Source organism: Neophocaena asiaeorientalis, unplaced genomic scaffold, assembly GCF_003031525.2.
Source record: "Neophocaena asiaeorientalis asiaeorientalis breed wild unplaced genomic scaffold, Neophocaena_asiaeorientalis_V1.1 scaffold150, whole genome shotgun sequence".
NCBI lineage: Eukaryota > Metazoa > Chordata > Mammalia > Artiodactyla > Phocoenidae > Neophocaena > Neophocaena asiaeorientalis.
Window position 1 is genome coordinate 14,078,391 of NW_020176571.1, and position 14,630 is coordinate 14,093,020.

The 14,630-nt window shown below is 34.8% G+C and overlaps 1 protein-coding gene across 1 annotated transcript in view; it reads right to left on the reverse strand.

The window, feature by feature from the left end:
* The window catches only part of PLCZ1 (phospholipase C zeta 1), a 29,982-nt gene extending 17,985 nt beyond the window's left edge, over nucleotides 1–11,997 (reverse strand). The window contains exons 1-5 of the mRNA XM_024733358.1: nucleotides 11,813–11,997; nucleotides 9,103–9,247; nucleotides 5,034–5,183; nucleotides 1,685–1,924; nucleotides 316–463 (exon numbers count right to left, since the gene is read on the reverse strand). Of these exons, the coding sequence (XP_024589126.1) occupies nucleotides 316–463; nucleotides 1,685–1,924; nucleotides 5,034–5,183; nucleotides 9,103–9,247; nucleotides 11,813–11,997 (868 nt within the window). The remainder of the gene's footprint in view (nucleotides 1–315; nucleotides 464–1,684; nucleotides 1,925–5,033; nucleotides 5,184–9,102; nucleotides 9,248–11,812) is intronic.
* Nucleotides 11,998–14,630: the final 2,633 nt, after the last annotated feature.

The following is a 14,630-nucleotide window of genomic DNA, read 5'->3' on the forward strand; positions in this document are numbered from 1 at the left end:
TGTAATTTGGCTTTGCCTACCTCTGTAGCCTTGTCACTCACTGCTCTCCCATGTAAACTGCTCACCACAGCCCCTCCCAACAAAGTGTCCATACTGGACATTCTCAATCAAAATTTCATGACTTAAAATAATGGTTGAGTTCTGTGAAATAAAACTTAATGCGACCTGAGGCATATAACCCTTTTTAAAATATGTTAAATATGTTGAAATTGTACTAGAATATAGTTTTTGTAAACATCATTGATCAAGTTTGACACCTTAAAAGTGAATATAACTTGTTTAAACACTTCATCTATGTGAATCGTAAGAACTTACCTCTCAACTTTGAAAGTTTTCGAGCTTGTGACTCCCCAATAGAGTTACTTTCATTAAATTGTTGATACAGTCTTGAATGGTGAAAACTTCTGAACTTCTCAATTTTAGTATAAATAACAAGATCAGATAGGGCCGTAGCTATTTTTAACTTTGCGGTGAAAAAAAAAGGCAATAATTTCATATTTGCACTCATCATTTGAAAAATTATTTTTTCCATAAAGAAAATACGCTTTCAAATCAATGATTTTAGTCTTTTCATAAGATTATATCCTCAAAAACTATTTGGATTGGGTCAATGTGAATATGTTCTATTATGACAACATTTAATGTCAATTATGAGACAACCTAAACCTAAAATCCCAATTAATGTAATAAGTATTGAGGATGGCAATTATTTCTATTTCCTTTATCCCAAAGGTCTTAGTTTAGTATCATGAATTCTACAAATTCAAGAATTTTAGTCATGAGTAAATATATTTCCAATGTGATCTAACATTTTGGAATAACTTCTGTTGTATAGTACTCTATTGCTCTTCTCTAGCCCAGTATCTATACCCTTTGCACTTCTGTTAGCCCCTTCCAAAGTGTTCTTCTTTTTTTTTTTTGGAAAACACTTCTTGCGCATGCTCAATCCATGTGCGTAAGTGTCGGTAACATGGACTGGGCCTGGCTAACCAGAGCTCTGCATTCCCCACAGTAAGTGGCTCAAGGATGCGTACAGCTTGGATCACAGCCAATGTGCAAAAAGAATCTGCTTGGTCAGCTGAGAGATAGATAGGCCTTCCATTGGATTTGAATCTGAAAGCATGTAAAACTGAAGCTTGGCAAAGGCTTGCACCAATATAGGAAAAGTAGGGCCAAAGTTGGAGAAAGAAATTTCTGTGGACTTTGTTTGATACACTTCAACCAAGTCATTCCTGAAATTAGAATCCCCTTCCCTAAACTTTTCATTGCTGTGGACCAACTGAATTAATTCACATTTTACTTAAACCAGCTGAATTAGTTTTGTATCCCTTGCAACCGTGTATACCTTCCTTTGTCATGCTAACTTGTATACTTAAAATACTATATAGTATAAATAGTGCTTTTCTTGTCTCTGACAGTACGATCGCCTTCATGTAACACATAAGAAGGCATAATATTTGTTAGCTGTAGAGAAAAAAATAATCACAAACAGCTAATACAGGAAGAGATGACTTCTAAAACTTCTTGTCCACTGCTAGTTTTTTCCAAACAAATTTAAAATAACAGACTGAAGTTATTATAAGTAGGAAAAAGATGTTTCCTCCAAAATGTTTTAAAACTACTCAACAAAACAATAAGACAACTTTTCAATCACTTGTAAGGCTTTCGCAAAGCCTCATCTCACCTTTTTCTTGAAGAGTGGAATTCCGACTGCCCCTTTTGACTCTGCCTCCTTTTCCAAATCATCTTGAAAAGCATCTGATGGTTCTGGTCCTTTGGCCTCATTTTCCTCCTCCTCTTGCTCTGCCTCCTCTTCTTCTTCACATTCCTCTACCTGACCATGCTTATCAGAACCTCTCCTTTCACGGGTTTCCCTTAAAGTTCCTATTTTCTTGTTTCTAACTAATATTTTGAATTTTAATGCCTACAGAAACAATTTGAAAGAAAGATACAATTACACATGCACAGGTAAATTTGCACTTGTCATTGTCATCGAAAAGTCTTTCATCATATTTTCAATTTGCCCACAGTAGTAAGATATGTAAAAGCTCCATCTTTTTTCCATATTCCTAAAAACCTAATAGAAACGAGTGATATTATTGTATTGACCAAAATTCACCAAAAAATACACCTGTAATGATTGGGGCTTTCTTTTCTTTTCTAGTTCTTCTACATTCCATAAATTATTACTATGCGCAAATTTGAAATACATGAAAATTATATATATATAATTTTCTATAGATTATTATTAAAATTATATAATTTTATATAAATTATTATTTATATAATTATATATATACATATTTTCAATGTTACAGAAGTTAGAATGTTATAACTTCTGGTAGTGAATGCTTCAGGTCATCACTCTCTTATCCAACATTAAAAGTATTATATGAGATCAGGTATATAAAAATGCCTATTATAATATTTGACATCTAGTAAAGACTAAATTTAAGCTAAAGATTTATAAATCTTCACATTTCAACTGTATTGCATACGAGCATCGTCAACTTAATATTTCCTGCCCATCAAAACTAGGAGCATGGCAAAATTCACCATCTGGGTCACTCATTCTAAATCCAAAGCCTTCTGGTTCCTTTCTTTCACTTACTTATTTCTGCCCTTTTCAAATATTCATTAATTTAACAAACATACTTAGTAAGTGCCTGGTACTTTGTATATAATGTTACTGGGATCTACCCTATGAAGAAAAATTCTTTTCTTTTTTTATTATAATGTTTTTATGTATGTATTTATTTATTTATTTTTGGCTGTGTTGGGTCTTAGTTGTGACACGCGGGATCATTGTTGCAGCATGCGGGACCTATGGTTGCGGCAGACGGGCTTCTCTCTAGCTGTGGGCTCTGCAGTTGTGGTGCATGGGCTCCAGAGCACGTGGGCTCTGTAGTTTGTGGCACGCAGGCTCTCTAGTTGAGGCGCACAGGCTCAGTAGTTGTAGCACATGGGCTTAGCTGTCCCGTGGCATGTGGGATCTTACCACTGGACCACCAGGGAAGTCCCTAAAGTTCTTTTCTTTGAGGAGCTCTGATTGCCCTTCTCTTTGTCATCCTCAGGTACCCACTCAAATTATTCCATCATCTTGGGTCTCCTCTCTTTTACCATGACCCTCGTGTTACTAATACAGAGTTTACCAAAGTGCACTCTGCAACCACAAGTGTCAAAAGCATCACCTGGGGTGCTTGTTAAAGGAAAAGGTTTCTGCATCTACTTCAAAATTAGAGAACCAGAATCTTGAATTGTGGGACAGAATTATGTCTCTTTAACAAGACTCCAGGCAATTCTTTTGTATACTGAGGGCTAAGCACAGTATGAGAAAATGACTTTATCTCTAATTTCTCATTTACTCATTGGAAAGCATCTCCTTACTTTAGTGTGGAAGCAAAAGCTTTAATGGAAATTATATATCTGAGTACTAAAAAACAGACTTATAAATAATAAGGAGGAATTCTATTCCTAGAAAACTGAAATTATTATTATAATTTCCTGAATTAGACCATGACTCTCAGATTTAATCTCTGATGATGTGTTTACAGCACTCTGCACAAGTTGTTTAATATTTCTTTTCTGTCATAATTGAACACATTTAGCCTGTGAGCATTCTCATCAGGTGAAAGAGTCACAGTTTGTCCATTTGTTCAGTTTATTTTTCTCTGTCTTAATTCTATCGTGAGTCCTATACCTCTTGTCCTTAGTGTCGTAACACTTTCATCTTTAAATTTTCTACTCATCTAAATAAAATAAAGAAAAATATAAAGGCGGATATTCAAATATTACAAATATATACTATATCTACCAAAATGATGACATGTCAAAATTAAACTATTGGTTAGGGGTGTCAAAAAAGAAAAAAGTTCATTTATCACCTGATAAAATTTGGGTTGAGGAGAATGGACCAGCAGAGGAAACTGAAGAGTGGCCAGAGAGGAATGAGGAAAGCCTGAAGAATGTGGTGTTACAGAAGGAAGTGTTTCACGGAAAGGAAGGAGGCATCCATAGTGTTGAATGTTGTCAAGGCAACAAGTCAGAGGAAGGCTGAAATAGGTCCGTTAGAATTTACTGGTAGTGGGTACTTCTATGGTGGTCCAGTGGTAAAGAATCCGCCTTTCAATGCAGGGGACATAGGTTCAATCCCTGGTTGGGAAACTGAGATCCCACATGACGCGGGGCAACTAAGTGCCACAGCTACAGAGCCCATGTGACCTGGAGCCTGCACTCCACAACTACAGAAGCCCATGCGCGCCAGTGAAAGACCCCACAAGCCTCAACAAAGATCCCACATGCTGCAATTAAGACCCAATGCAGCCAAAAAAAAAAAAAAAAAAGATAAAGAAAATAAATATTAAAAAAAAAGAATTTACTGGTAGGAAAGTGATGAGCACACTGAAATACTTACTTGGTGCACATGGAAGAGAAAGCCTGATTAGGTAGGTTGTGAGGAGACAAGGAAATGAAAATTTGGGTTCAGAAAGGAAATAATAAAATAAAAAGATAGCTGGAGTAGAAACTGCAATCCTGAGGGTAGGGTGTGGGTGCTTTTTTTAAACCAAATACTTGAGTATGCTCAACTGAAGATGGTAAGACATCTGTAGAGACAGGGACATTGAAAAGAGCAGATAAAAAAAGGGGGAACCTGCCACCCAGATGCTGAGGTATTGGGCATGAATTCTATTTACAGCCTAGATCTTTGCCTCTTTCTTAGCCTTTGGCCTGTAAAACATACCAAATTCCTGTGGTCTAATATTAACTGACTTGAAATTTTGGACACATGGGATATAACGCACAATTAAAATGTGAATTTTTAGGTGTATCTCTATATATTCTCTTTATCAAAATGTACTCACCTACATGCTCACGGGACTATTTCCTCGGAAACACATTGCAAAGATACACCTCTATAAATAATCAAAACTAAGCATTTGTCATTGATCTCTAGCCCAGTTTCATGGGCCAATACAATAGTAGCATGTTTTTTTCTCTTTTTCTTAACCTGAGCTTCTCAGACAAAGTGTTACCTCTGGTGAAGGTAATTTGTCTGGAAAATCATCAAGAGTATCAGAAAGCAAGGCGTCGCCAAAAGTAGACTGCAAATTGTCTGCCATCACTTCTTGTTGGGAAGGGGAGCAGTGATTTTCTAAAGAGAGCACCACTGGGTAGTCAGATGTCTAAAAAATTAACCATTACTACAGTTATTAATCAAAACTCCTCAATAACTTTAATGCAATTTATAGAAGCACTTAATTTTAAAACATTTCTAATGTTCAGTACCTTCGCAAAATTATTACGTTTTCTTTAAACTGAAAATAGTTTTGAGTCTGACAAAACAGGGAACATTAAATCTGTATAAAAAGGAAAATTATTACTATTTGCATTAGAAGTATAGGAAAAAAAACTGAAGCACCCAACAGTTGGTACTTGTTTAAATAAATTATGGCATATCCTTTTAAAGGAATGATATAACTCTGTCACAAAAGAGGTAGAGCTATATATACTCTACAGAAAGTTATCTATGATCTAGTCTTATGAAGAAAAACAAGTTGCCAAAGAGTGAGATTCTACATTTTTTTTAAAACTACATATATATGTTTAGATATTTTTAGGAAAAACTTTAACCCTGGTAAGTTAAAAAAAGGTTAATTTTCTACTTTTTCAATTTTAAATTCTATAATCAAAACTCATTGCTTTATAATTAAAAACAAAGATAAAGGTATTTCCAATCTTTAATAATAAAGAGTATCTAGTAAGTAAAAGTGACTCTACAAAGATATTTACTGCCCTTAGTCACCATTGTAACTTTTAAATTTGTCACAAAATAGTGAACAGCACTCCTTTTGGGATCTTATTCAAAATTATTTTCTTTATTTTGTTTCCACATATAATTATCAGGACACAAATTTACCAATTTAGAATAATAAGAAAAGGAATTGCAAGGTCTGCTGCATTATTACAGACCTTTGATATATATGTCATATGTTACATATATCACATATAATACTATGCCTTATTAATGTATGAGTATATTAATTTCTTATGGCTGTTGTAACAAATTGTCATAAACTTGGTCACATGAAACAACAGATATTCATCTTTTAATAATTCTGGAGGCCAAGATTTTGAAATCAGTTTCACTGGTTAAAATGAAATCAGTTTCACTGGCTAAAATTTCAGCAGCTCTAAGGGAAATCTGTTCTTTGCCTTTTCCAGCTGCTGGTGGTTGCCAGCGTTCCTTGGCTTGTGGCCACATCACTCCAATCTCTGCCCCTCATCTTCACATTGCCTCCTCTTCTGTGTGTATTAAATCTCCCTCTACCTCCCACTAATAAGGATACATATGATGGCATTTAGGGCCCACCCAGATAATTCAGGATAATCTCTCATCTCAAGATTCTTAACTTCATCACACCTGCAAAGACCCTTTTTCCAAATAAAGTAACATTTATAATTTCCAGGAATTAGAACCTAATATTTTTGGGGTTCAGCCTAAAAAATGACCTCGTAAATACCCATGTACGTATATATTGACTCAGTCTAATATTAAGAGAATAGTGTAAAATTCTTTTCCCAAATATAATAAGTGATTTTGAGACTAGGCAAAGTGAAGGCCTAGCAAATGGATTTCTTGATTAGGCCCTGACTTCACTCACTGGGAAGAACTCATTTTTTTTTTTTTGTCTTCTGTGGTCTTTGGCTCCACCCTCTGGGAAGATCCTCTGGCGTTATCCTCCTTGTTCATATCTAAAGCATGTGCTGAGGAGTTGGCTTTCCTTAAAGCCAAGCCACTTTGCAGCTCACTTCCTGACCAAGCGTTGTTTTAAGGTTCACCTAACAAGTCAGAGTTATGTTTGGTTTAGTTTTTAGCAATACAACTTCCTCAAAAACTTCAGTTTCATATGTTTGTTTCTAGTAAGTCACATGTGTCAGTAACTATATCCAAAGTTCTTTCCAAGCCACAGTTATCAAGTCTATTTTATTTCATTGTTCTCTCTTCCCCAAATTAATGGTGACTATATTGAGCAAAAAGTCAACCTTTGATCTAATCTTTCCTGCAAAACTGTGTCACGTTATCCAACTGAGAAGTCTCATTGAGTCTGTTGCTCAAGGCCTTTTTTTTCCATCGCTTACTCTTTGGAGTCTTAGAAGCTGTAGGGGTTTGTCCATCCTTGCAAGTCATTTTAAGATTGTCTCTATTTCCTTTTATTCCCTCAGTTACCCACCCTGAATGAAGTGAGAGAGTTTGCTACTCAAATATTTGGGAAGAGTATTTCAGACGAAGGGAATAGCAAGTGCAAACGCTTTGAGATATGTCTGAAAAAGGGTAAGGAGGCCAGAATGGTCACAAGAACAAGGGAGAGGTCAGAGAGGTAATGGAAAACAGGATATGTAGGGCCTTGGGAGTCAAGGTATGGACCTTAGCTTCTATTTTGAGTGGGATTGAAGGGTTTGAAAAGTGGAATGACATGACTTGACTTACCAAAAAGTCACTCTGGCTGATATATTGAGATGAAACCACAGGGGAGGAGGGAGAGAAGCAGGAACCCTGGATAAGAAGCCATTGTAATCATCCAAGTGAGAGGTGATGGTAGTTGACCAGTACAGTGACAGTGAGAATGGGGAAATTCAGTGTATATTTTGAAAGTAGAGTCAAGAGGATTTGCTGAAGGACTTATTGAGGGGTTAGAGAGAAAAGAAGGGACTGTTAACGTTGACAATGATTTAGGCCGAACACATAAAAGTTAACATTAACTGAGATGGGAAGGACCACGGGAAAAGTGGGACTAGGAAAAAGAGGAATATTATCTGGAGCTCAAGTCTAAACATGTTAATTATACCTATTAAATATGCAAGTGGAAATGTCAAATCGGAAGTTGTCTATATTGGTGTAAAATTCAAGGGAGAAGTTTGGATAGAGATATAAATTTAGAAATCATCAGAAATTAGTTGTTTAAGAGAATTAATGCCATATATCAAGGTTTTATACTAAGATAAATTTTTAAATATTTTATATTTATTTTGTGAATATTTAGTATTTTATACTCTATTTCTAATAAATAATGGAGCAATTGATTTAACTGTGTGATTTTAAGTTATGCTTATGTTTACAGATAATACATTGACTTATTTAGGAGTACTTTAGGTTTTTCAAATTTGTAAGTTTAATTTATTAGATATACATTAAGTACTCAGTAAAATTTTGTTAATTAAATCTCTTCAATTGCACTATGGTTGAAGTACTTAAGAAAGAAATCACATATACTAAGTTTAAAAAAACAATTTAAAATGTCGGAAGGTACTGAATTAGCCAAACTTGTCAATGGAATTAAGTATTATTCAGAATTCAATGACTGTTAAAACCGGCTCAATTTATAGAGGAGGATTTTTAAGCTGAATTAAGAAGCTCTAGAAAGAATTAAATCTTTGAATCTGTAACAATTCATTTAACAATAATTTTGAAATCCAAAGTAAACTTCTAAACATTCTTTTCTGTATAAGTAGCTGACATCATAGTAGAAAAAATGCCAAAAGTTGAGATAATACATTTTTGACATTTGTGTCTTGAAAGTAAAATATTCAAATTTTGGTAAAATATTTACTATTACATAGGCCAGTGTTTCTCAAACCGTTCTGGCCATTAACTCATGGTAAGAAATATAATTTATATTATGACACAATACACATGTGTACACACATAAATAAACACACACAATATATATTATATAATTAAACAAAAAGTTCCATGAAACTCAAGGGGGAAAAGCATGGGGGGGGGTGGGATGAACTGGGAGATCGGGATTGACATATATACACTAATGTGCATAAAATAGATAATAAGAATCTGCTGTATACAAAATTTTTTTAATTTTTTTAAAAAGTTCCATGAAACCACATGTACCTTACTACTTGAGATTAACTTTGATAAATCTACCTTTAATGATATACTACATGGATTTCACTGCCAACTAATGGATCATAACCCACAATTGGAAATACTGCTGATCTAAACTAAGGTCAAGCATTATAGGATTTTGAAACAAGTAAATTATCTTATGTTTACATAACTGTAATTTAACAAAGATATGCACGTACTGTGAATGCGTATTTGTGTATCGCTCGGATAACAGTTTTAAACAGAAGCTTGCTGGTGAATGTATAACCATGGTATACAACAGGTTCATTTTGTGATCCATCCCAGCAGTCAATTTCCAGACAACGGCATCCTTTCACAAGGGCACTAGTAAAATTTAAACAAAATAAATGGTCATTCCTAGATCATGGTTTATACCTTTAACAAAATACTACATGAATTTCATTCCCTACTAATAGATCAAAACCCTCTATAGTTTTGTGGGAAAAAAATTTTTCATGGAGGACAACCTAAATAATACTGATTCTTGCTACATCTCTAGATAGGTTTAATTACATCCTTAGATCAAGCCAACCTTTACCAAGCTGCTTATTTTAACTACACGGTTTGGTCCCCGGCAAAAATGTTTTGAGTGGATTGCACTGTGTCATGCCAACCCTTTTACTCAGAAGCATGTAAAAGAAAGTTGTCTCTCCCCCAGCGGTGGTGTGGAGGGCACTTTTCACTGTCTCACACGGAGTGAAATGAATGAATAATGACATGGGAACGAATAATGAAAATTTGTCTCTCACTCAGGAAAGAAATTCTCCACTTAAATAAGTTTAAGGGGCTTTTTGTGGATTAAAATATTTAATGCAGTTAATATTAGTTTTCCTCTTTTAAAGAGGAAGAAACTGAGACACAAAAATGTTATATCTATCATATAATTAACAAACGAGAGAAAGGGAGGAAAGATTAGCACCAGCAACTTAAATATTAATAGGTAAACATTGCATTACATCACCTCTCATAAGCAGAGAAATTTTGAAAGACTTGCATTTTGAGTGTATCTTCCACAGGTGTGTAAGGAAATAGAGGAAGAAATACAATTAAACTTAACTTTAAATTTTCACATGGGTGGAACACTTTCTTGGAATTCAAAAGTAATTTTCTGTATTTCTAAGTCAACCTGTTTAAAATGTGTAGTTTCTCTCTTTAAAAAATTAATATAATGAGGTATGAATAGAAATTTCTGTAATAAAAGTAGAGCTATGAATGGGGCAATCTTTACAGGATTCTAAACAGATATATTTCTGAGTTTGTGGATTTATGTATTTACTTAGATTTTAAACTGGAGAAGCAATATTAATTTCTAAGTTTGATGTTATCATGGGACTATAAGATATCTTTTCTATGATTTTTCCTAACTAATATCACCCAATCACATAGCTTTGAATATCACCTATATACCAATGGCTTCCAATCCTATTTTCCAGTCTGGATACTTCTTCTAAATCCCAGACACATACACTCAACTGACTATCTGACCTAGCCCGTTGATAACTAATTGATATCTCAAACTGAACATGGCCATCACAGAACTTTTGCTTTTGCCTCACAACCTACAATGGCCTCCTCTCTCAGGCTTTACCACCTCTGTCCATAATGTCATCATATCCTAGGTTATCAGGTCCAAAATCCTGATACTCTCTTTCCCTCATACCTCTCTTCAAATCACCGGGTGAATCACCTTGTTGGCTCTGCCTCCCTAAAATATTTCAAATTCAGCCCTCTATCTCAGCTGCTACCTCATGAATTCACCACCTAAATGACCGTCGTCACCTGGACTGCTACAATGTCTTCCCAAAGCATCTTCTACCTCCACTCTTGCACCGTCAGTCTTTCCTCCACAGTAAAAAGTAAATCAAATTATGATATTATCCCAAGGAAATTCCCTCCAATGGCTTCCCAATGCAACTAGAATAAATCCATTCTCCTTTCCATGGTCTCTAAGACCCTCCTGTCTACCTCCTCAAGCTCACCTCCCTTCATTCTCCATTTATTTGTTTCCACCCACACTTGCTGTCTTTCTCTCATGTGAACATGCCAAGCACTGATTATTTCTTCTACTTAGCATGCCCTTCCACTAGACCTGAAACTTCCTCTTTATCGTCACTCAGACCACAACTATATCCTCTTGAGAAGCCTTTCCTGACCCTTCAATTAAAGTAACACCCTTCACCCCACAATTACCTTAGTTCATCTTCTCCATATGAACCAGTCCCTGGAAATATCGATTTGTTTGTCTGCTTATTAGCTGCCTGTGCTCATGAACAAATGAGTGTAGCAACTTTGAAAATCTTGCTCACCACTGTATCTTCAGCTGACTGACTAAACTGAAGCTGAAACTAAACTGGTATTAACAGTATGACACATTGTAGAACGCAAAATTAATGGTGCAGCGTAGACTGCCTTTAATCTATGTAAACCGTCTGACATATAAGTATATATATTATCTATAAATGCCACATTATATAATGTATGTGTTGGTTTTCCTTATAGCACTGAGATGTCTGAGAATTAATTTTAACCATATTATTTTAGAAACCCCAGATGTTCTGATTAGCTAAATAAGATTTTTAAAGTCTTCTTCACATATTTTCCTATACGAAGTATCCAAATTGCTCAGGAAACTTCCAAGGGCCAATAACCGGGGAGAGGAGGTTGGCAGACAGGATTAGAAGTGAAGTATATGATAATAATATATTTAATAAATTATACAACCACCCAAAGATTGGATATCCAAGATATGCACGAATCAAAATTCCTCTTCCCTATGTTTTTTATAACATGCATAGCCTTCTTTTACTGTGAATTATTACCTACTGAGGTAGACACCACCAGGAACTTTCAAACATCTTTAAAATATAATGGATTTAAAAATCGAAATACCTTACATATCCCCAAAGGTCACTTGGTCCCACTAATTGGTCAGATATCAAGTACGTATTATGTGAACTTGAAATAAAATAATCACTCAGTGGATGAGTCATATCTTGATAAACACTTTCATACTTATTATTAAATAGTAGACATTCAGACGAATCCATGTATCTTGTAAAACCTTCAAATGACATCTGGTGTGCTTGTTTAACTATGAAAATAAATAAAAAGAATGCAGAAATATCATTAGTAGTATATAAATTACATCTCACTTTAAAACTTAGTAGCAGAGTTTGTTTCTAGAATATTCATTTAGAATTAATATTAATACTATTTTTAATGTTTCTTTGGAAGCAAATTTTTCTAAGGTTCTTATATTTAGTTCTTTTATATCAACATTCAAGTAGATTATGTATTATTTAATCTCTGATTTTTAATATTTTAAAAATACATACAAGAAAAGTACATATGTCATAGATCCATTCATTTCCACAAGCTGAACATCTACGTAACCAGCACCAAGGTGAAAGAACAGAGCAGCACCCCAGAAGACCGCCTCCTGCTAACTTTCTAGTCTTCCTCCACCCACACCCCACCCCCAAGTGTATTCAACGGTCTGGCTTCTAGCAGCATAGATTCCATTTTCCCTGGTTTTTGTGTTTTATATAAATGGACTCACACAATATGTATTTTTTTGTGACCGGTTTATTTTGCTTGACATTGTTTATAAGATTTATTCTTGTAGATGCACACAGTTAGACATTTTTTATTCCCATTTGTATATAGCTTTCTATTGTGTGAGTACACCACAATTTGTTTATCAATTCTATTCTTGCATGTTTCTGTTGGGTGCATGCCTATAAATGCAACTGTTGAGTCATTTGCATATTACCATCTTTAGCAAATGATCTCTGAACTTTTATACTCAGTATCATATAAATCAAAATTATCTATTTAAGCAAAACACTGACTCTGGAATGAGACAGCTTGGGTTAAATCCATTTATTTGTTATATGAGGAGCCTGTTAATTAACTTCTCCCTATCTTTGGAATGGTGGTACAGTAAGTCCCCTACATACAAATCTTCAAGTTGCGACTTTCAAAGATGCAAACTTGCATTTGCATGTCCAATCACATAAGTTAGTTCATGTGTCTGGCGTACACTGTCACGTGCATGCATCCTCTACAAGTGGTTGTGCTTCTGTATACTTTACTGTACATTACTGTATAAAGTAGTACAGTATCTTTACTTCAAGCCCAGGATGTCCAGAAGCAAGCGTAAAAGCAGCAGTGATGTAGCTGGTACTACTGTACTTTTCAAGGTAATGTGCTGTAAGATTAAAAACGTTCTCTTTATTTTTTGTGTTTGTTTGTTTTTTATGTATTATTTGTGTGAAAAGTATTATGAACCTATTACAGTACAGTACTATATAGCCGATTGTGTTAGTGGGGTACCTAGGCTAACTTTGTTGGACTTACGAACAAATTCGCTCTCAGAACAGAACTCGTTCGTATGGAGGGGACTTACTGTAATCATAACACCCATCCCTGCATACTAACTTTATATATTAGCTCTATAAAGGTTAGTTACTGTTGCTTTTGTTGCTGATTACTCAGTTTGCCTCAAATTAAAAGTTGGTGTGAGTATTCACTTTAGAATAGAGAGTGTTGATCCTTGGCAAAGAATTTTATTTCTGGGAATTTATACTACAGAAGTAGAGCCTCAGACAAAGATGGATGTGCAAGAATGCTCTCACTAGCATTATTTATAAAAGCAAAATAAATGAGGGGAGGAAACAAATTAAATCTCAAGCTATGATACAATACTAAGCAGCCGTTACAAATAATGTATCAGAAAAAAAATATACCGTGACATAAGTAAATGTTTATGACACCATAAAAATGAAAAAGCCAGCATTCAAAATGCTCTTACAATTTTGGTTTAAAAAAATGAAAGCTAGAAGAAAATACATAAGATGTTTACAGTCATGCAAACTATTTCAGAGTTATGCAAATTTAGAAACATGTGAGTGTATGGGGCAAAGGCATCATATATTTTAATAGTAATGATTTGCATGAATTTATTCTTCTTCCCAGTGCAATTAGCAGTGATTGGCCTATAGCCCTTTTGAACTATTAACTAATTTAAGTAACTATCTTTGGTACTGGAATAGAAAACAAACTCCTCTTATGCCTTTAAAAACAACCAGACTGAGAATTAATCTCATGGATTTTTATTTTTAAAATAAAATGAGGTTTTCCTTATTTGGTATTGACATATGTCAAGTATCAATGTGGGATGAGACTGAGAAACTTGGCAGCATTTGGGACTGTAAGATCATAATTCAAATTGACCTTAATAAGTCTCTAAAGTGATCAATAGCTATGTAAATGAAATGCAAGGTCTTGGCTGTGTGAAACTATCTGAATGGAAGCAGCGTAAGGCCCAAAAGATGAAATAGATGAACTGTAATATTACGGTTAAAATACAAACACAATTCCAAGATGTCACTGGCACCATCCCATTATCCCTTTGTATCTTTTAATTTACCACCTGCAGGTAACAGTGGCAATTTTTTTTTTTGAATATTGACTGGAATAATGCTACTAAAAGTGCTTGTCTGTGAACTGGTTGTTTCCAGGTGGCAATGACATAAAGGGCTTGAACCAGAGCCTAAATCAATTCACTACTTTCTTAGAGAAAGTCTTTGCTATTGAAAGGAAAGAAGTCAGCTGGACTCATCAGATGTGCTTAGAGATGTACTTTTTTTACGTTCTGATGCAAGCTCTTTATCTTGTTGCAAACCTGCAAAGTTTTAATCGTGAT